Source organism: Phodopus roborovskii, unplaced genomic scaffold (assembly GCF_943737965.1).
Source record: "Phodopus roborovskii unplaced genomic scaffold, PHOROB, whole genome shotgun sequence".
Taxonomy (NCBI): Eukaryota; Metazoa; Chordata; class Mammalia; order Rodentia; family Cricetidae; genus Phodopus; species Phodopus roborovskii.
This window is the reverse complement of record NW_026126418.1, coordinates 10,165,151-10,186,343: the sequence shown is the minus strand read 5'-3', so window position 1 is coordinate 10,186,343 and position 21,193 is coordinate 10,165,151. Positions and strand designations below refer to the sequence as shown.

Below are 21,193 nucleotides of genomic sequence, written 5' to 3'. Positions count from 1 at the left end.
AAAACATAGTGATACTGATATTGTGTTGTGTTTCTCACAGACAAATAAGGAACAATAACTTGATAAGCAGTATTGAGAGTGTTTAGCAATTATTGGGAGGCATTGTAGTTTTCACTACTGGGATTGCTACTGGCATCTACTGGGTTTGTGCAGTAAAGGACTAAGGAAATACTTCTCAGGTAGGCCTATCTGTACACTGGTTGCCCAGTTCCTCATCTGATGATTCTTTAGGTTACTTTGAGCAAAAACATTACTGTGGAGAAATATGAAACGAAAGACATAGAACAAAGGAGTACCACCCTATAATCTGCATAACCAGAGAAACTAGGAAACAACGAGGACCCTGGGAGTGATATACATGGTCCCAGAAGAAGGGGAAAGGGGAAGAACTTCTGAGCAAATTGGGAGCATAGGGAAGAAAGGGGAGGGTGGAAAAAGATAAGGGCAGAGGAGGAAGGGGGGAGAACAATAGGGATCAGAAATATTGAGCCAGGAGAAGAATAGAGGAGAGCAAGAACAGAAATACCATAATAGCGGGAGCCAGTATAGGTTCAAAGAGAAATCTGGCACTAGGGAAATGTCCAGAGATCCATACAGATGACCCCAACTAAGAAACTAGTCAGTAGTGGAGAAGCTACCTTTGGTGACCTTCCCTTGTAATGAGATTGATGACTACCTTAATTGCCATCCTAGAGCCTTTGTCCAGTCACTGATGAAAGCAGAAGAAGGCACCCACAGCTAAGAACTGAGACCTAAGCCTGGAATCCAGTTGTAGAGAAGGAGGAGGGATGAGCAAAGATGTGAAAACCATGCTGGAGAAACCCACAGAAATAGCTGAGCTGATGAGCTGACCTAATGAGAGCAAAAGGACCCCAGTCATAAAGCTGGGAAACCAGCATTGGACCAAAACAAGCCATGGGAATGTGGATGCCAGTTAGGAGGCCTGGGCAGTCTATGGGACTCTGACAGTGGAACCAGTATTTATCAGTATTTATTGCTAGTGCCCAAATGAACTTTGGTAGCTCATTTCCTATGGAGGGATACTATTTCAGCCCAGATACACAGAGGAGAGCCTAGGCCCTCCCCAAAATGATGTGACAGATTTTGATAACCCCCCATGGAAGGCCTTATTATCCTTGGGGAGTAGGTGGGGGTTAGGTTGGTGGGGTTTGGTGGTGGGCATGAGAGGATGAGAGGAAGAGGGAATGGGAGATTGATATGTAAAATAAGATTGTTTCTAAATTACAAAAGAAAAGAACATTTTTTTTGGGGGGGGAGGAGAAACATGCATTACTGATCTGGTGTCCTGTGAACCTGAAGAAAAACAGGAAGGATAGATAGAGTGAAGCCTTGAGGCCCAAATGTTGTTATAGTATAAACACAAAGGATGATGCTCACACATTATACCAAGCAGAACTGCGCTGAAAGCTAGAGTGTTCTGACTGCATAACCGAAAGAATTAAGCATGAAGAAGTATGTAGAATATGATGCACTAAGATGCCCCTCCTTGCTTTGGCTAAGCATTTTGCTAAACAAATAGTTGTTATAAAATACAAACAAACATCTTAAATCCTTCCCTATAATTTGAGAAATAATCCAGTCATCTATATTTTACATTTTCATAAATAATCAATCTCACAAAGTGGATATGGTCAAAAGGATTCACACACACCCAGAAACTTTGCGCCAGGTATATTTATTCTCATTGCATAATAGGAAAGTATGCAAACGGAAAGCAAAAACAAATTAATTTTGTGTTTAGCTTTGCTCAGAGGTGACTGATGTAGGTATGTTTTGAGATTGGGATGAATTTTGCTTTTTCTCACTAAGATAAAGTTGGAGATGTGACTGCCTTCTTAGCCTGTTCATCTATTCTAATGCTTTGGATTGTGATAGTAGCTCACAAAAATCATTCTCATTCATGGATTTTAAGAAAAACAGTCCTAAAGGCTTCATGAAGCACATTAGTTGATGATTAAACAGGGCATGTTCTTTGAAGGTCATTTGCAGAAGCCCGGACTTACTGGTTATATTTCTTATCCTTAGAAAAAAGTTTAAAACCAAAGAAAAGAACAATGGCTCGAGCTAGTGCAGTGAGTGTCACTCCCCAGTTCTGAAATGTAGGCAGCTGTCTTGTGAAGCAAACCACAGAAATGATCAGCTTAATATAAGTAGGAATTTTTGAGACAGCCATGTTATTTTAGGCACAAACAGCAGAGGGCATTGTTTGGTCAAACATCAAATAGGGCTGCTAAGGATAATAACAAATAAAAGGGGGAAAAGGAAATTTTTTACTTTCTCCACCCACAAAGCATGCAAGAAATAGCAAGAACACAGTGTATTTAAGACTCCTATGAAAGTAACTGAAAACCAGATAATCAACAAAGAAATGAATCAATTTTCTGCTGTAAGAATGGGACTTAACTGAGTGCTAAGAATCTGTCAGTAAGTTTCACATTACCAAGGTTTCCCAGATACAGTGGGTTTACAGTCTTAAGTGTCTTCAACTTGCCTCTGTCAGCTGACCCATTCATTCCTGCATATGTACCTGCTTTAACAAATATTAGATCAGTATAATTTCAGGGAAATATTACTGAGTTAAGTAATTATTATCTATTGTGAAAAATTAACATTTTACTGAGGTGTGACAGACAGTAAGAGAAAACACTTGTGTATTCAGGAACATAGCAAATAACGATACCGTGAGGAAATTGAATTATGTTAAGTTAATGTTTTTATGGTGGAGTGACTAAGCATCGTAACCTGGAAGGTCTTTCTGAGTAGGTAAAATTAAAAGTAAATCCTAGATGACACTATCAATATACAAATCAATGGTTGCATATTATGAGCAGAGGGAACCCTACTGCAAAGGTAAAGGAACACACCCAGTTGAACCATTTGAGCCAGAAGAAAGGTCAATGAAATTGAAGATATGTAGAGGATTCAGCTAAACCAAAAGGTTCAAAGAACATGAATTAGAAACTATGTCTGTTTGCATTGTTTTCCAAAAATACAGAGCCAAAATAAGAACTTCACCTGATAAATGAGACAGACATATTTATACCTCTAAATTCCACTAAATGTTTCATGATTAATTAGATATGATAGGACAGTTATGAAAAGGGAAACTGGATAAAATATTTTAAGAGGTCTAAGTTAGAATTTGAAAATACACAGATAAAAGAAATACTATGTTATGTTTAGGGGCACTATTGGGAAAACAGGGTCAGGTGGTGTGTAAATAAAGAAAAAGGATCAGTAAAGGAAAAGTATATTTTTGTCTTGAGTGACCAGCACTGATGGATAGGCATAGGCTGGTTTCTGTGTATGCTATGCAGTTTAATTCATATAATCCTCATATAGTCTAATCATTTGGTTTTGTCATGTCCACCTAGGAAAATGTAGCTCTCAGAAGGCCCTTTTAGTAAAGATTGAATGAATAACAGTGACCTAATCCTTCAACAGAAGTAATTTCACCCTATATCTAACTTTTGTAACACTGAATCCTACTGAGAGAAAATAGAACTTCTTCATATACTTTAATACTTCTCCAGGTTGCAAAAGAACAGAAGCTAAAAGCATGTTTACCTCTACTTTCACACAAATCCCATGTAAATGTGAACAGCAGAGATGATTTGTCTGTGACTTCAGGATGAAAATTTCTGCACTAGCACGGTCCTCCTTTCATGGAATTCATAATTCATGCCTTTGAGAGTTTTACTAGTGTGAGGTAATTTGAAACTTTAGAACTCAGTAGTCAGGTAACAAAATTGCACCTTAGCCCCATACAACTCTAAAGTATCATGTGGTGTATTGATTACTTTTTTTCATCAATCATTCTTTTCTCTTCAATTTCTTTTCACCACAAAGGCAGGAGATTTCTAAAGCGAGTTCTCATAATCTCCCTCCTCGCTTAAGAGTCTCAAGGTGTTTCTTAAATATATTTATTGAAGCTAATCTGAACAATTATGTCAACTGTGCAATAACCCTCAATGGACAAAGTTGCCCATTCAAATTTAACCCTGCAACACTGGACTCCTTCACTTTCACTGGAAGCTTTCTTACTTTTTATTTTCCATATTATGAGTAATCTCATTTTACCTTCTCCACCACTACACTGACTCAGTAGTAATCTCTATTTCCTTAAGGATTCAATTAAAAATTAAATCCTTTTTCTGAAAATTATATGATTTGTCATACCTACACCTACTTAAATATTTCCTACATCAAATTTCAATAATACACAGATTCATATGTGCCCAATTTTATGCTCTATATGTGAATTGATAATTTACATTGTAGCTGTAACAAAATGCAAAATCTCAGAAGGCCTGGCTGATTTAGAGATTCTAGGTTTTTTTTTTGTTTTTTGTTTTTTTTTTTTTTTTTTTTTTTTTTTAGTAATCATCATTTTATGCCATAGATCATAGCACTGTGCTGGATGCTATCATATGGATTTTCTTCTTTTTTAAAACACAGTATTTTCTTTATACTTCATTTAACCATATTCTAATGTCACTTCTAATAATTAGACATATATTCGAAAGTAGGGGATAGATATTTTTTCACAAAACATGCTTTCTAAAATCTAAAGATCATTTTAGAAACATTTGCAAAGACACTGTGCTTAACCAAGAAGCTATCTGTTAACAGGTCAAGTGCCTGGGTTGTAGCCATTTAAACAACATAGTGTTTGCATTACATTTACATATAGGGTCAACCTGGGGCATATTTTTATATAATAAGATTCTTGAAATTCTATAGGTCTGTGTACCTCTGCACACAGTAGAGGGGAAGCTCAACACCCTTACAAAGCTGGATTTAACATTAGTAGAAAAGGAGAATGATACTAGGAAATACAGATAAAACAAGTTTGTTTTGAAACTGTGAGCTCCTTTTGGTAAGAGTGTGATTTAATTTGTACATTTTTCTCTTCTAACATGTTTTCAATACAAAGAGAGATTGAGAAATGACTTTTCAGGAGAAACTCATCTTGTTATGGTGGAAATAAACTTAAGTAATTTTTTTTTACAACCGATTCAGGGTAACAGGTTACTTTTCTGAGGAAGATTCAAGATTATAATATTCTCAGAAATTTGATATTTTCAACTTCTTTAGTCTTTTCTTTGGTATTATACTTAGGTATGAGTTTCAGAGAGGAGTGGAAGTGGAGAGAGAGAGAGAGAGAGAGAGAGAGAGAGAGAGAGAGAGAGAGAGAGAGAGAGGAAAAAGATATATCAGAATAGATTAATAGATTTAGTTACACTTAACATGAAGCAGGGAACACTTAACTCAAAAAACAAACAAACAAACCAAAAAATGCTCCATAGTCAAGTATCCCTGATTTGATAATATTAAAATAATGTCCTCAGGAAGAATTGTTGTAACCTGATATTTTTCTCTAGCCAGCCAGTTCCTGAATAACCATATAAAGGCTTAATGTTAATTACAAACTGGCCTATTAGCTTAGGCTTAATATTAACTAGCTCTTACAATCAAATTAACACATTTCTATTAGTCTATATTGTACTATGAGGGGGCTGACTTGTTAACTCACATGCTGCTTCCCTGTGGGTTTCTGGCACCTGCACTGACTCCACCTTCTCTCCATATCTCTGCTTGGATTTCTCACTTGGTTTTATTTTGCGTGGCTCTTGGCCAAATCAGCTTCTTTATTAACATATTCATAGCATAAAGAAAAACATCTCACATCAAATATTTGCTATGTTAATTAATTCAGCAGTTTATTACAACATCAAGAAGTAAATTCTTGGCAATTTTTACGTCTTTTCATTTTTGGTATATCAGCTTCAAACTTCAGGCTGGCTTCCCTTATGAATAGGGTGGCTGCTGATCCAGGTGTCTTATCTTCTCAGAATATTCCATAAAAGAATATAGAATTAGATATCCCGCCCCATTCCCCCATTTTGGTTATTTATGAGAGGAAATATTTCATAATCTACTAAACTGACAATATCCTGAATCCCCCAGCTAAATATGGACCCATATCCAGAATTAATTAGTCTTTAAGAACAGAAGTCATTATGCCAATGTTTACTTAGTTAAGGAGCTAACAGTTTACTGTCTATATGTTGGCCTGCCATTTCTTTCCTGTGGGCACTGCAAGTTAGAAATATTTTGGAATTATTAACTGTTGTGTTGAGGCATGAGGAACACTATTTTGAAAGTTTTGACAATTACATTAAAAATCTCTTCCCATAAATAGTTAGACTGGAACACAATTATACACACTGGTTAACATGCAGTCCATGAGTGCTACAGTGGCAGATTTCAGTGGCTAAAATATTTCCTGTGTGGCCATTTTCAGAAAAGTTTGCATAGCCCAAGCTTAAACATTAATCCAATCACCTCTAAACACAGGATTATTCATTGTGGGGATTCTATACAATTCAATTACCCTTAAAAAAGAGTAAAGCATTAGAGTTCTGTGTAGAAAACATGTAGGTATAATGGCTTTTATTTAGTTGATGTTCAATTACAATGTTAAAAAAATGCATGCAATTTATATGGCAATAGTACTCTTAAAATAGCTCTGCTCAAACTACTAAAACATCTGAGTTCACTCCTTACTATGATGAAAGTGAAAAGCACCTCAAAACCATTGGACAATGTCAGTGAGTATAGTGATAAAGATGTGTTCATATTTTCATGTTTTGTTAAAATTGGAAAATAAACTTGAGGATGATTTTTTAGTGGGACCATAATTGGCACTAACACAAAGCAATAAAAGAGGAGGAGCATAACAAGGTGTTGTGACAAAGTATATTAATCTCAGAGTACAGACCTCTTTGGAAGCATTTTAGGAAAAAGTTAATGCATCTGGGCTAGGATAATACTCTATAGAGTATTTCCCTAGCATTCAAGAAGTCTTGAGTTCTGTCAGTGTCTCATAAACCTGGCATTTTGTGCTCACTTGCAATGTCAGGACTATAGAGGCAAAGGCAGGAGGATCAGAACTTGTAGGTACCAAGGTAGTTAAGAATTAGAGATTAAGAGAGGTAAAATTTAGAAAGGTAAGGATTAGAGAATTTTAAATCAGCCTGGGCTAAAAGAGATGGTCTCAACTAACCAATAAATGACAACAACAACAACAAAACAACAAAAACCCAAAACAAACAAACAAAAAAGAATTACTGGAATCTCTTATGAGACACAATGAATACATTTGTTCTGATAGGATAGTTCCAGAAGTGGAACAAGCTGCTAAGAAGACAGTGAATGAGCATTGAGAGATACACTCCTAGCTAGGTATACTGATAAATAATAAGCTGTTGGGCATTAGATTGTCCATTTTGTCTAATAATACAAGTAGATTCTGCCTAGCCTGTGAACTATCTAGCAACAGCTTTCAAGCCTTTATAACAGTATTGTATATTAGTTCTTTCTTGTGGAGGTTGGTTATTCCCATAACACTATTCCACCACTGAGTATACCTTTCTAGGGTAGTTGTTCCTGTGGCTCATAGGGTTCATAGCTTGTTGAGACTGATGATTACTTTTTTTTTTCCTTTGAATAACACCTGGCAACACTGAGAGCTATCAAGTAAGAATGAAGTTTCTAATTCAAGACCTGTTTAATTCCCCCATGTTTATGACTTAATTGTAAGATATCTTAAGGAGTACAGGGTTATCATAAATTTTCAGGACAGAAACAAAAGAAATGACAGAGAATTTAATGTTTGATGATCAATGGGACCCCATTGGCAAACAAATCCAAAGTAAATAACCCATTCCTGGTTCTAGAGTTTAGATTTGTCAATCTCTGCTGTCTGATAAGGGCATTCTGCTCTGTTAAATAGCAAGTCAATCTAATTTAAAATAATTTAAAAGTTTACTTTAAAAATACTTTAAAGTGTGGAAGTATATATCTGAGGAAGTTACTACACCAGAAGTTTCCATATGACCTTTTCAAGAAACTATAGTTCTACTTACCCATTGTTATACTCTACCCTATCCTCCCATCCCCACTCTTTTATTCTTCTTTATCATTATATCCTATAATTCTATCTCCCCTCTCTTGATGTACTCTATCTGTGACCTCTTAATAGTTTATTGATATAGATGAGTGTTCAAAATGAAATGTATATACCTAAAGATCCACAGCTAGCATCCAAAGATGAAAGAAATATCAGAATTTTACTTTCTGAGTCTGGGTTACCTCACATAATTTTTCCAAATATACTCATTACAGTGAATTTCATAATTTTATTTTTAACAACTCAATAATACTGCATATTTGAATGTAACATTTTCCAGCACCCATTCATAAGTTGATGGGCTTCCAAATTGTTTCCACTTCATAGTTATTGTAGTCACTGCAGCAATAAACATGAATGAATAAACAAGTATCTCAATAAGAAAATATAGATTTCTTTGGGTATATGTTCAAGCTGTACCTTTGGGTATAGCTTTGTCATGTGGAAGATCTATTCTATCTTTTGGTGAACCTACACACTCATTTCCAGAGTGGTTACACCAATTTACACTCCTGCAATCACTGAATAAACATTCTCTTTTCTCCAGATTCATGCCAGTATATGCTAACTTTAAAAAAAATACCTTATACATTCTGAATGGGTAAGGTAAAATCTCAAAGCAGTTTTGATTTTCATTCCCTTGATGGCTAAATAAGTTTGTTTTAAATATACATTTATTAGTAATTTTCATTTTATTTTTTGGAGAACTCTCTGTTTAGTTCCTTGCCCCAGTTTCTAATGGGCTTTTATTCTTGTGGTCAGTTTTTTTTTTTTTCATACTTTATACATTCTTGATACCACCATTCTTTTAGAAGTATAACTGGTGAATATTTTTCCCATAGTGTAGCCTTCCTCTTCATTCAAATGATGCTGTCCTTTGCTCTATAGAAGAATTTTAGTTTTTCATGGCCCCACATAGTATGTACGGTTCTTTATTGGAGCAGAACTTAAACAATTAATGTCTATATACCAAAAAAGGAGTTATTAGAGTCTCTTAAAGGTTGTGGCCCAGCTAGTCCAACAATGGCTGTCTATCCACAGAAAGTCCAATAAACCAGCAATTGTTTAGTCCATCGGTTGGATATCACAGCTGATCTTCAGTATATATCAGCAGAATCTTGAAGAAGTAAGTTCAAATGCCAGTTAAGGAATGGGTTTGCCAGTGAAAGTGAGGACAAGCAGGCAAAACTCAAATGCTTTTTTCGTTCAATTCTTTTATATAGGCTGCCAGCACAATGTATTACCCAGAGTAAAGGTGGGTTTCCCACCTCAAATGATTTAATTAAAAAAAATTTCACATGGATATACCTTGCCACTTAACTTGGATTTTAGTTAATTTAGTTAATATCATGTTGTAAATTTGACAATATATATAGCCATCACATCCCACTTTGCAATTATTGGTTTTAATCGATGTACTACCAAGATCTTATATAGAAAATCTTTTTACATGTCTATGAATTCAATCATAATTCCTGTTCTTTCCTCTATCATTCTGAAATCAAATAGTTTATTTTAGGTCCTTGATCCACCTGGAATTTAGTTTTGTACAGGATGAGAGGAACTTCTCTTAATATATAGCGATTAGCAATCTACACCAATTAAATGTCTAGAGAATATGAGATTATGGAGTGTTTAGCTCTAAATAAGACATCAACATCTCACCTACCTTTCCAAGGTTTAGACATCATCATGAAAGAGGGCCAGAAATACTGTTAGTGTAACAAGTGTTGGAAATAGGGTTTCCACTCTTTCTAATCATGTATACCATGAAATAGGGTTTCCCTGTCACAGCAATCCAGTTACACAGATGAGCTCACGGTAATTTTAAGAGCATGGAGAAGGCCTGCATATGCTCAGTCAGACAAAATTCTATCATGGATGAGAGAGATGAACAGGAAGTCTTAATCTTATCTGAGGAGTTCTAAGCAATTGATTGCTGTAATGAGACAGAATTAGCTTTCTTTAAAGGTGTGACTCCCATTTGTTTGACCATGAACTATGAAGTTCCCATACTCCAGAGAATTTGGGAAGCAAAATTTGGACAGAATGGGTTAAAAAAAAAGAAGTCACAATTTTAGGGGGTATATTAGGATTATCTACAGGAATACACACACACACACACACACACACACACATATTACCCAATAATCCAGTGTTTGTTCTGTCCTTAAGGTTAGATATCTTATTCTAGTCTTCAGTATAGGTAAGAATCCAGAAGAAGTTTTCTCTAAAGCCAGTGTTAAGGAATGGTCTTGCTAGGGAGAATGAGCAAGCAGGCAAAGAAAGAAAACTTTCTTCTTCCATGTCTTTTATATAGGCTATAAGGAAAGGTGTAGCCCAGATTAGACATGAATCCACCTCAAAATCTGGATTAGAAATGAGTCTTCTCCATCCACATGACTGAATTAAGAATGAAAAATTCCTCACATGTGTGGTTTAGTAAATTTTTGATGTAGTTAAATTGACAAAAATAGCCATCAACGGTTGGGGTGGAGGCAGGGAAGTGGGAGTTAATATGACAAAAAAATATTATATGAAATTCTCAATCAATTAAAATATAATTTGAAACACACAAAATAAACCAGATATGTCCTGTTGGTATAGAGTTTTTCTCTCTTCCCCTATGTGTTTTGTGTGTGTGTGTGTGTGTGTGTGTGTGTGTGTGTGTGCGCGCGCGCGCGCGCATGCGCGTGCACGCATATTGTGTGTGCCTTGGGGAGATGCAAGGGTTACTTTTGAGATTATCATGATCAAGATTCCTTTTGGGTAAGGAGTTTTGGTGCTCTGTGTTTGTTGAGAATCATCAAGGGTATATGTAGATAATTGGTATTTTTGAGGAACTGGATTCATTTATCTACCTCCACCTTTTAAATTCATTCCACTGTCTATCCTCAGCCTATGTGAACCTCACTAAGAGACTATGAAACAATGCATTCCCTTTTATCCCACTTTTCTAATTGCACTAGGTTATCAGAACATGAAATGCACAGGAAGGGAAAAAGGCTTATTAACAAAGTCAAGATATCCTTCAAGACATAACTAAAAGTAGTGTAGTTTAATTCAAAACCCCCAGAAATCCATTTGTAAGGAAGTGCTGTGAGATGGAATTGTAATGAATAGTGCATAGCTTAAATTGATTTCCCTTTGAAGTGATAAAATGATTTTTTAAAAGCGATGTTGAAGTTTTGCTTTTGATGCAAAATAAAATAACTCAGATTTTAAAGTAGAAAATGTTTTGTTGACAGTAGTTTATTTAATTCAATATTTTTTTCATTGGATTACAAGTTAGCTTTGAACAAGTATAATTCATAAATCATTACTAATGATTGATTCATCAGAAACTTTATTAATTGTAATAATATAATGACCTTGAAGAGAACCATGAATAGAAACTACAGTTCATCCTTGGAAAAGAGAAATAAGAGTGTTATATAACCTAGAATTAATAAAAGTATTCATATGCCCATGTTTTAATATATATTCATGATCCTGTCAGCTAATCTTTATGATAATACTGATCAGGAGATATTTAAACATATATTGAAAATTTGGAAAATAGATGGGTCTGATAATCATTGTGTTAAACAAAAAAGCTAGACAAGTGTCACATGTTTTCTTATATTTAAAAAAATCTAAATTGAAAAGAAGTTTCATGAAGACAAAAAGTGTATATTTAAGGAATAAACAGATCATCTTTACCACTTAATTTTTAAGATGTGTTGAAGGCATATTCTATATTACTTACCATGCAGTAGCATGTATTATATGACAGTCTTACCAAATAACTTTGGAGTAAACAGAAGTGCTACCTTTCACAAAAAGTACAAATAAAAAGTTGAAATAACTTTCTCAGTTTCAATGGCACAGAGATTCACATATGGCTATGAAATCTCTTCTCCATTGAGACTTACTGTATAGAAAATTTGATAATGACAGAATAAGGATTTACTGTCTTTACATCTGTAGCATTTACACTAACCTACACTTCTCCAGCACCTAGGATTTTGTAGGGAGTGTCATGGTATGTAGGATGGAAGAAAGGAGAGGGGGGAAATGCCTTGATACGCCAACCTTATAAAAATATTAATTAGTTTATAAATAAATGACTTTGCAATAAAACCATTTTTGCTCAATAACCTTAAAGAAGTGTACATTGTGGAAAAGGAATTAACTTATAAAACTGTCCATAGTCAAGATTGCTGCAAGTTACAATGCTTCCTACTGAGAATATAAATGAACAGGATTTACAATATTTATTTAAATCAGTTCTTCAAGAATTTCATATACCTCTTTCATCATATTTACTCTCCTTTCCCCAACTCTTCCCAGACCCAAATCCTCCTTTCTTCTTCACCTAATTTTGTGTCCTCTCCTATCAAGCAATTGTGTTATGGATGTGTGACCTTCCATTGGTATGCAGTAGAATTACCAGGGTCTAAACTCAGAGAAAACTCACTCTTCCTCTCCAGCAGGTGGGGGACTTCATGCTCAATTTCTTTCTTCAGGATTTGATTTTGTCTAACTTTGGCTTGCACAGTTCTTGTACATTCTGTCACAATCAACTTATATTCACGTGTGTAGCTACTTTTTGATGGTGAGAAGACACTGTTTCTATTTACTCATGCACTACCTATAGCTCTTACATTCTTTACTCCTTATGTTCAACAATGACCCCTGACCCCTTGCAAGGGAGATTCAGTGCAGATGTTCCATTTAGGCTGGGAATTCTCCAGTATCTTATTTTCTTTATCTTGTCCACTTCTGGATCTCTGTGTTGATCATCTACTGCAAACACAGCTTCTCTGATGAGAGGTGAGAGATGCCTTATTCTATGGCCAGTGTTAAGTCTGTAGTAGTTGGTTCAATATTATGTCAATTTAGCAGAATAAAAGGGGTAGGTTTTCTATCTATGGTATATGATCTGTCTAGCCATATATTCTTGTGCATTGTTGTGATATGTATGTTGTGGGACAGACTTATACTTAATTAGAAAGTGGTTACTCATTCCCATGGCCTTTATACCACAAGTCCACCAACTGGATTGTTCATGAGGAGGAAGGTACTTGAAGGCTTTGTTTAAATTTATAAAAAGAGATAAAGATAGCTTGACTGAGAGTGCTTCATGGTTTGTTTTTATGACAAATTCCTCTACAGAAGCTGTTTGGGGAGCAAAACTTGTTTTATCTCCCTCAATATGGAGGATACCCTTCTATAAACAACATTAGAAAAGATCTTGTCTATGTTTGCAAGAACCTAAGGACACTTTCTAAATTTCTGTGTCTGAGGCATGGTCTATTTTCTGCAGCAGACACCCACTTCCCAGGGTCCCATAACCTCTCCAAACAGTGACAATATATATAAGCCAAATATATGAGTCTGTGTTGAACATTTCCCATGGAGAGATTATCATCTTTATGTAACATCAGTAAGCACTTGTCTTCATATAGATGAGGCAATGAGAACCATCTTATCTATTCTCCAGCTTCACTAAGAAGTCAGACCCTGTTTGAATGGAAAGGTTTTTTGCTTGTTCTTGTAGAGGGCAACAGGTCAAGAGATGTATGCAAATAAAAAGGGAATTTTTACTTATGGTTTCTAAAGGAGAAGAAGGAATATTTCTAGGGACAACTGGAGTCTGTCATGAGACAGAAAGCATGAGTCAAAAATATGGGCATGGTTTAAAAGTAGATAATTTTAGTCTTTTGTGAAGATTATGTGTCAAGGGTTATCTTCTGATGCTTGTTACCAGCTCTTGAAGTGAGCAAGGCAAAAGTGTGGTGGTTTAAGTGTTCATAAGGGTCCTACCACCATACCTTAGTCAGTGTTTCATTAGTTTGTGATATACCCAAGAAAACATCTAATGGTGATAGATTGTTTTTTATTTTAAAAAATTATCTTTTATTTTCCATGCCACCCCCAGTACCCCATCCCTCCCATTCTCCTCTTTCCTTTGCCTCCCAGAATTCCCACCCCCATCCACTCCTCAGAGGGAGTACGGCCTTCCTTGGGAAGTCAACAAAGTTTGGCATAACAAGTTGAGGCAGGACCAAGTCCCTCCCTCCTGTATCAAGGCTGGGCAAGGTATTCCACCATAGAGAGTAGGCTCCATAATGACAGGTCATGCCCCTGAGATAGGTCCTGATGCCACCTCCAGTCCCTGTAACCAATAAAGTCGCATGACTGTTACCCATATGTAAAGGGTCTAGTTCAGGTCTAGATATGTTATTTTGAATTATCCTTTAGGTCATGGCTTTGGCTTCATTACTGTGATGCTGTGATGAGGCAGGACACCATGCCTGCTGGATTCTAAGGAGCTAAATTTTATCAAAGTCCCTGTGCATCAAACTATCAAGACAGAACAGAAAAAGGCACAATTACTATACTTGAATATATCACCAGATATATACAATGATCCCTAGTAAGATGTAACATATAGTCTAGACAGCATTGTATTTAGTGCTCAACTATGAAAGTCAATGTCAGCAATGTGCACACAGGAGGCTGTCAGATGTGACTCCTCTCCTTCCTGGGTCTACAAAGTTAAAACAACAGGAAACAAAAAAACAAACAAACTCAGAACAAGTATCTTGTCTCAGGTGGTATAAAAATTCAACTTAACTTCAGCTGTCCCAAGGAAGAAACTAAAGCAGTATACTTGAGTATTCTAGGAAATGAAACATGAACTCAGTACATTATGTTAAGTTTATCTGTCATGAAAGGGAGGGTAGACAAAACCACTACTTAAAATGAAAGTAGTCTAGACTTTTTGCCATGACAATTGTTGAGAGGAGGTCCCCTTTCAGCATGAGTGCTTAATGGGCTAATGACAGTTGTGGTTGTTAGGAGCACATTTGTAGTTGGAAAGGCCTTTTTTTCTGCCTTGTGTGTCCTATGATAACTTGGCTTGCAGCATATGCTAATTTACACAGTGTCATCTCACTGCCAAAGACAGTGGTGAAGTCAGCCTTTCTTCCCATCCTCCTATGGTGAGCAAGGACCTGACAGCTGGGAATCTGGACTTCCCTTTGGTCCTTCCTCATTTCCAAGGCTCAAATGGGGACAATATATTAACCAAATGGTTTTTCTGCTTTGACTTTCTTTTTTTTTAATTTTTAAAATTTTTTATTCTTTTATTATTTTTTCTTATTTTTACATATCTATTCCAGTTCCCTCTTCCTTCCTTCCTCTCTTGCCTGTCGAGCCCCTCTCATCCCATTTCCCACCAACTCCACAGGGATGGTAATGCCTTTCAGGAGTGATAATCAAACTCTGTCAAGTCATTTGGAGTAGGGTCTAGGTCCTCCCTCCTGCCTCTAGGCTAAGGGAGTATCCCTCCATGGGGAATGAGCTCCCAAAGTCTTTTCTTGCAGCAGAGATACATCCTGGTTCCACTGTCAGAGGACCTGTAGACTTCCAAGGCCTTTTAACTGAGACCTATTTTCAAGGGTTCTGAATTGGTTCAATGTCAGTTTCCCAGCTATCAGTCTGGGGTCCATTAACTCCCCCTTGTTCAAGTCAACTGTCTCTGTAGGTTTCTGTAGCCTGGTCTTGACCCCTTTTCTTAATCACTCTTCCCTCTCTGCAACTGGATTCCAGGAGTTCAGCTCAGTGTTTAGTTGTGGATGTCTGCTTCTGTTCCCATCAGCTACTACATGGAGGTTCTAGGATGTCATATAAGTTAGTTATCAATCTTATTGCAAATACTCTTAGAAGTTACAGCTTGGATTAACATAATGCAAAAAAGGAAACATACAAAATTATTTTATTTCTCTAAATGTACAAAAATCCATAAAAATAAAGACACAAGTAATAATCTTGTTACACCCATTTGGTTTTTTATTTTTATTTTTATCTTTATTTTACTGTAAATTAAACTTGGTATTTATGAAAGTGACTTAGCAGTGGACCATTTCACTGCAGGCATCAACAAACTACATTATACTGAGATACATATATGAATCTCTATGGAAACTCATGTTCATATATACATTTCCTAGTTAGTCCATCCTCATAGAATGCACAGATTAAGTTCTCATTGCTGATAGCTGAGGCTCCTTCCAGGGAAAGATATTTTAAGTAAATTATTTGTGAAACATATTTCGTGTGAACCTTTGTTCTTCACTAGTATGTTATAAGATGTTTCTGCTTTGGGACCGATCTGATAAACTCTGAGTTCTGATTGTGCACTTTGACCATATGAATGTGTTAAACATTTGAAAATATAATAGGGATTGCTATGGGCATGCACCATGTACACTTGTAAACCGGAGAACCTGCATTTCTATTTTTGATTAAGGACTACCTGTCACCAATTATGAAAATGAAAAGATGTGATTCCTTCCAGACTAATGTGGTTTGATCAAGCCAGACCACCTGAAACAGAGTACCAGCTGATCCTACATTCAAAACAGCTGGACAAAGCAGCCTATCAGACTACAGCCAGGATTTCTGAATCTTCTTCGAATCCCCCATGACAGCGCCCCTTATCAGCAGGAAGTAGTTTGGAAAGAACAATGCCCAAATTCACAAATATTGTCTATAAATGTTTGTTTTCATTTAAATGGACTTGGTTATATAAAATAAAAGAAACGAAAATTAAAAAAATTCTTAATAATTTTTAACAAGGCATCACACAACTTCGCTTTTTCTAGACACCTGAAATTAGTCTTTCCTGTATAACATTATTTATGAATTCTATAGCCCATGGTATGTTAGAGGAAGAATTTCATAAACATGCTTCTTCTTAATAATTTTGCATGGGAAGTTTAAGTTGACTGGGTATAGCGCCTGAATCTTATTTTCTGTATATTTCTCACCTGAGATGGCACTGAAGAAAAGGATGAAATCCATGACATACACCTTCATTCATTTGGCTTCTACCCAATTGGCAGTTGTTAAGCACTATATTGGGTCCCTTTGTCTCAATGTTCACTTTCTCTATGATTAAATATCTTATTGTATGCAAATGGTGAATAATGCTAATGTGGGCTTCATAAGTATTTTTCTGTGAATATTGGCAATGTAGCCTACCAAGAGCTATTAAATTTGTTTACCACAAAACTATTAAATTAATTAAAGAATTTAAAGATAAAGAACTTAAAACATGACCATGTTGTGAAAATTGAGTGTTATAAACATTGTTATTATCACTGTTTCTCTTTTTGCTGTTGCACAGTCAGACATGTTGCTTAGAATTGGAAATATAAAGATTAGGAATGCAAATAATTAAGCTTAATATTAATTTTACCACTAATGGACTTAACTCATACATATTTCAGTAGTAGTTCTCTGGGAAGATATGTGAAAAAGTAATACTTTTTTTGTTTCCATTGTTTTTCAGACTGTTTGAACTCCAGAAGGACCAACACCAGATAAATTATGAATGTTGAACAAGATGACCTTACATCCACAGCAGATAATGATAGGTCCTAGGTTTAACAGGGCCCTATTTGACCCCCTGCTTGTGGTGCTGTTGGCTCTTCAACTCCTTGTGGTGGCTGGTCTGGTTCGAGCTCAAACCTGCCCTTCGGTGTGCTCCTGCAGCAATCAGTTCAGCAAGGTGATTTGTGTTCGAAAAAACCTTCGTGAGGTCCCTGATGGCATCTCCACCAACACAAGGCTGCTGAACCTTCATGAGAACCAAATCCAGATCATCAAAGTGAACAGCTTCAAGCACTTAAGGCACTTGGAAATCCTCCAGTTGAGCAGGAATCACATTCGAACCATCGAAATTGGGGCGTTCAATGGTCTGGCGAACCTCAACACTCTGGAACTCTTTGACAATCGTCTTACCACCATCCCAAATGGAGCCTTTGTGTACTTGTCTAAACTGAAGGAGCTCTGGTTGCGCAACAACCCCATTGAAAGCATCCCTTCCTATGCTTTTAACAGAATCCCGTCTTTGCGTCGCCTAGACTTGGGGGAATTGAAAAGGCTTTCATACATCTCAGAAGGTGCCTTTGAAGGTCTGTCTAACTTGAGGTATTTGAACCTTGCCATGTGCAACCTCCGCGAAATCCCTAACCTCACGCCACTCATCAAACTGGACGAGCTGGATCTTTCTGGGAACCATTTATCTGCAATCAGGCCTGGCTCTTTTCAGGGGTTGATGCACCTTCAGAAACTGTGGATGATACAGTCTCAGATTCAAGTGATTGAACGCAATGCCTTTGATAACCTCCAGTCACTAGTGGAGATCAACCTGGCACACAACAATCTAACATTATTGCCTCATGATCTCTTCACACCCTTGCATCATCTAGAGAGGATACACCTTCACCACAACCCATGGAATTGTAACTGTGATATCCTGTGGCTCAGTTGGTGGATAAGAGACATGGCCCCCTCAAACACAGCTTGTTGTGCCAGGTGTAACACTCCCCCCAATCTGAAAGGGAGGTACATCGGAGAGCTGGACCAGAATTACTTCACATGCTATGCTCCAGTGATTGTGGAGCCCCCTGCAGACCTCAATGTCACTGAAGGCATGGCAGCTGAGCTGAAATGTCGGGCATCTACATCCCTGACTTCTGTGTCTTGGATTACTCCAAATGGAACAGTCATGACCCACGGGGCATACAAAGTGCGGATAGCTGTGCTCAGCGATGGCACGTTAAATTTCACAAATGTCACTGTGCAAGACACAGGCATGTATACATGTATGGTGAGTAATTCTGTTGGCAACACGACTGCTTCTGCCACCTTGAATGTTACTGCGGCAACCACTACTCCTTTCTCCTACTTTTCAACTGTAACAGTAGAGACTATGGAACCTTCTCAGGATGAGGCACGAACCACAGATAACAATGTGGGCCCAACCCCAGTGATCGACTGGGAGACCACCAATGTGACCACATCTCTTATGCCACAGAGCACAAGGTCGACAGAGAAAACATTCACCATCCCAGTAACTGACATTAACAGTGGAATCCCAGGAATTGATGAGGTCATGAAAACAACCAAAATCATTATTGGGTGTTTTGTGGCCATCACACTAATGGCTGCTGTGATGCTGGTCATTTTCTACAAGATGAGGAAACAGCACCATCGGCAAAACCACCATGCTCCAACAAGGACTGTTGAAATCATTAACGTGGATGATGAGCTCACTGGGGACACCCCCATGGAAAGCCACCTGCCCATGCCTGCCATTGAGCATGAGCACCTAAACCATTATAACTCTTACAAATCTCCCTTCAACCACACAACAACAGTAAACACAATAAATTCAATACACAGTTCAGTGCATGAACCGTTATTGATCCGAATGAACTCTAAAGACAATGTACAAGAGACTCAAATATAAAACATTTACAGTTACAGAAAACAATCAGAAAAAGACATTTTATTAAAACATGACACAAATGACTGGGCTAAATCTACTGTTTCAAAAAAGTGTCTTTACAAAAAAACAAAAAAGAAAAGAAATTTATTTATTAAAAATTCTATTGTGATCTAAAGCAGACAAAATTATGTGTATTCCTCAGAACCTGTTTTTGCTGCACTTACTATTTTCCCACAACTCCTCCCTCCCGTCCCTGATTGCCATATTTTTCATAGATCTCAATTCCCTAAAGAACTGGTCTAGGAAATTTTGTAAGAATTCTGTTACACTTTGAGATTTTTATGGTGAATTCTAGTGGTGAGATCCAGTCTATTTTGTCTCTTTCTCTCTCTAATTTTTCATTATTTTCTGTTTTTCTTCATGCCCTTCTGCAGTAGTCCATTGGGGAATGCAATATTAGAAATAGATTTTTAAGAAAGAATGAGGAAAATTGCAAGATCTTATATTTTTCATGTAATGACCTGTTCTGTATTTATGAGGAGGACATTCTGTGGAGAAAGAAAAAAAAAAAGTAAGCAACAACAGATTAATTTACATATGAACATCTACAAAACCCATGACTTAAAAAAAAAAAAAAAAAGAAAAGAAGAAAAAAACCTCTAGAACCAGAATTTGTAGTTCAAAAACTTAAAATAAGATTATAAATAAAATATTGTTGGTTTTTCTGTACCTGGACATAGCTCATTTGTAGTCTGGCTCAAATATGAGAAACTTGAAGGTAATGAGACTTCTTATTTTCTAAGACAGTTAATACTATAGTACTCTCTAGTTGAAGCATCATTTTCTACATGTCTCTGCTGCTTTAATTGTCTTAAGTTGCCTATCAGTATTCAAGGGAGCTATGATGCTATGTGGTTCTTTCCTTCTGAAAAGGATGGTCCCTTGTAAAATTTCAGATGAAAAGATATAAATTTATGAACAAAATTTATTTCAAGTAGGAAGAAAATGCTACTATGATATATTTGCTTCTTTTCTAATGAAAGTCCAATAGACCAGATGAAATATTACAAGTATTAAGCATACTAAATATCCCACTGTTGAAAAAATAATTTCAGGTTCTAAGTATTAGAAAATTTATTTCAACTCAATGAAAATTATCAAGAACTAAAATGGACTAAATGGTCACTTGGGAAATGTGAGTACACAAGACCTAGTTCCTGCCCTTGTATCATTTCCAAGGATTATTTTCAGTATATTATTATGCACTAGCATGAAATTTTGGTTTTTCAGTTGAAGACAGTGTCCTGGGATCACAAAAATCTCAAAATATCTAATTATTATTATTACAGAGACTTCTTGGATTCATGGTTTCTCATATTTTTATGGTAGAGATAACTTTTTCCTTTAGAATGCAGATTCCCAGGAACTAGGAGATATGAAAAGGGAATCTTGGGTATCCTGGAAACATGGGTTCATACAAAGGCTGAAGCAATGGTAATTTACTAAGACTTCACTTAAAGGAGCTGTGGAAATTTGGTTAAGAGACATACACTGACTTCCAAGAAGAAAAAGGAAAAAACCACTGGCTGTAAATGTCACCATGTTCTTGATATTTTAATGCACTATGTATACAACCATTATCTTTATGTCTGTGGAGCAATATAAAGATAGGCTGGCAGACAGAGAAACATACATGCATGTGCATGAGCTCACAAACACACACACACACATACACACACACACATACACACACACACACACACACACACACACACACACACAACTTTTTGTTACCTGCCTTGAATCTTGCCCTCTCCACCAAAGTGAGAAGACAAGGATTCACTAAATGGAAGAAAACACATCTCCTAATGGATGAACAACTTGAATACTCACATTTAGCTCTACAGTTC

General features: G+C 36.5%; 1 protein-coding gene across 1 annotated transcript; it reads left to right on the top strand.

Annotated features, from left to right (window-relative positions):
- The first annotated feature begins 17,325 nt into the window (after positions 1-17,325).
- Positions 17,326-19,468, top strand: Lrrc4c (leucine rich repeat containing 4C). The gene has a single exon (XM_051184114.1). It carries the CDS (start codon positions 17,382-17,384, stop codon positions 19,302-19,304), a length of 1,923 nt encoding a protein of 640 aa, XP_051040071.1. The 5' UTR covers positions 17,326-17,381; the 3' UTR covers positions 19,305-19,468.
- Positions 19,469-21,193: the final 1,725 nt, after the last annotated feature.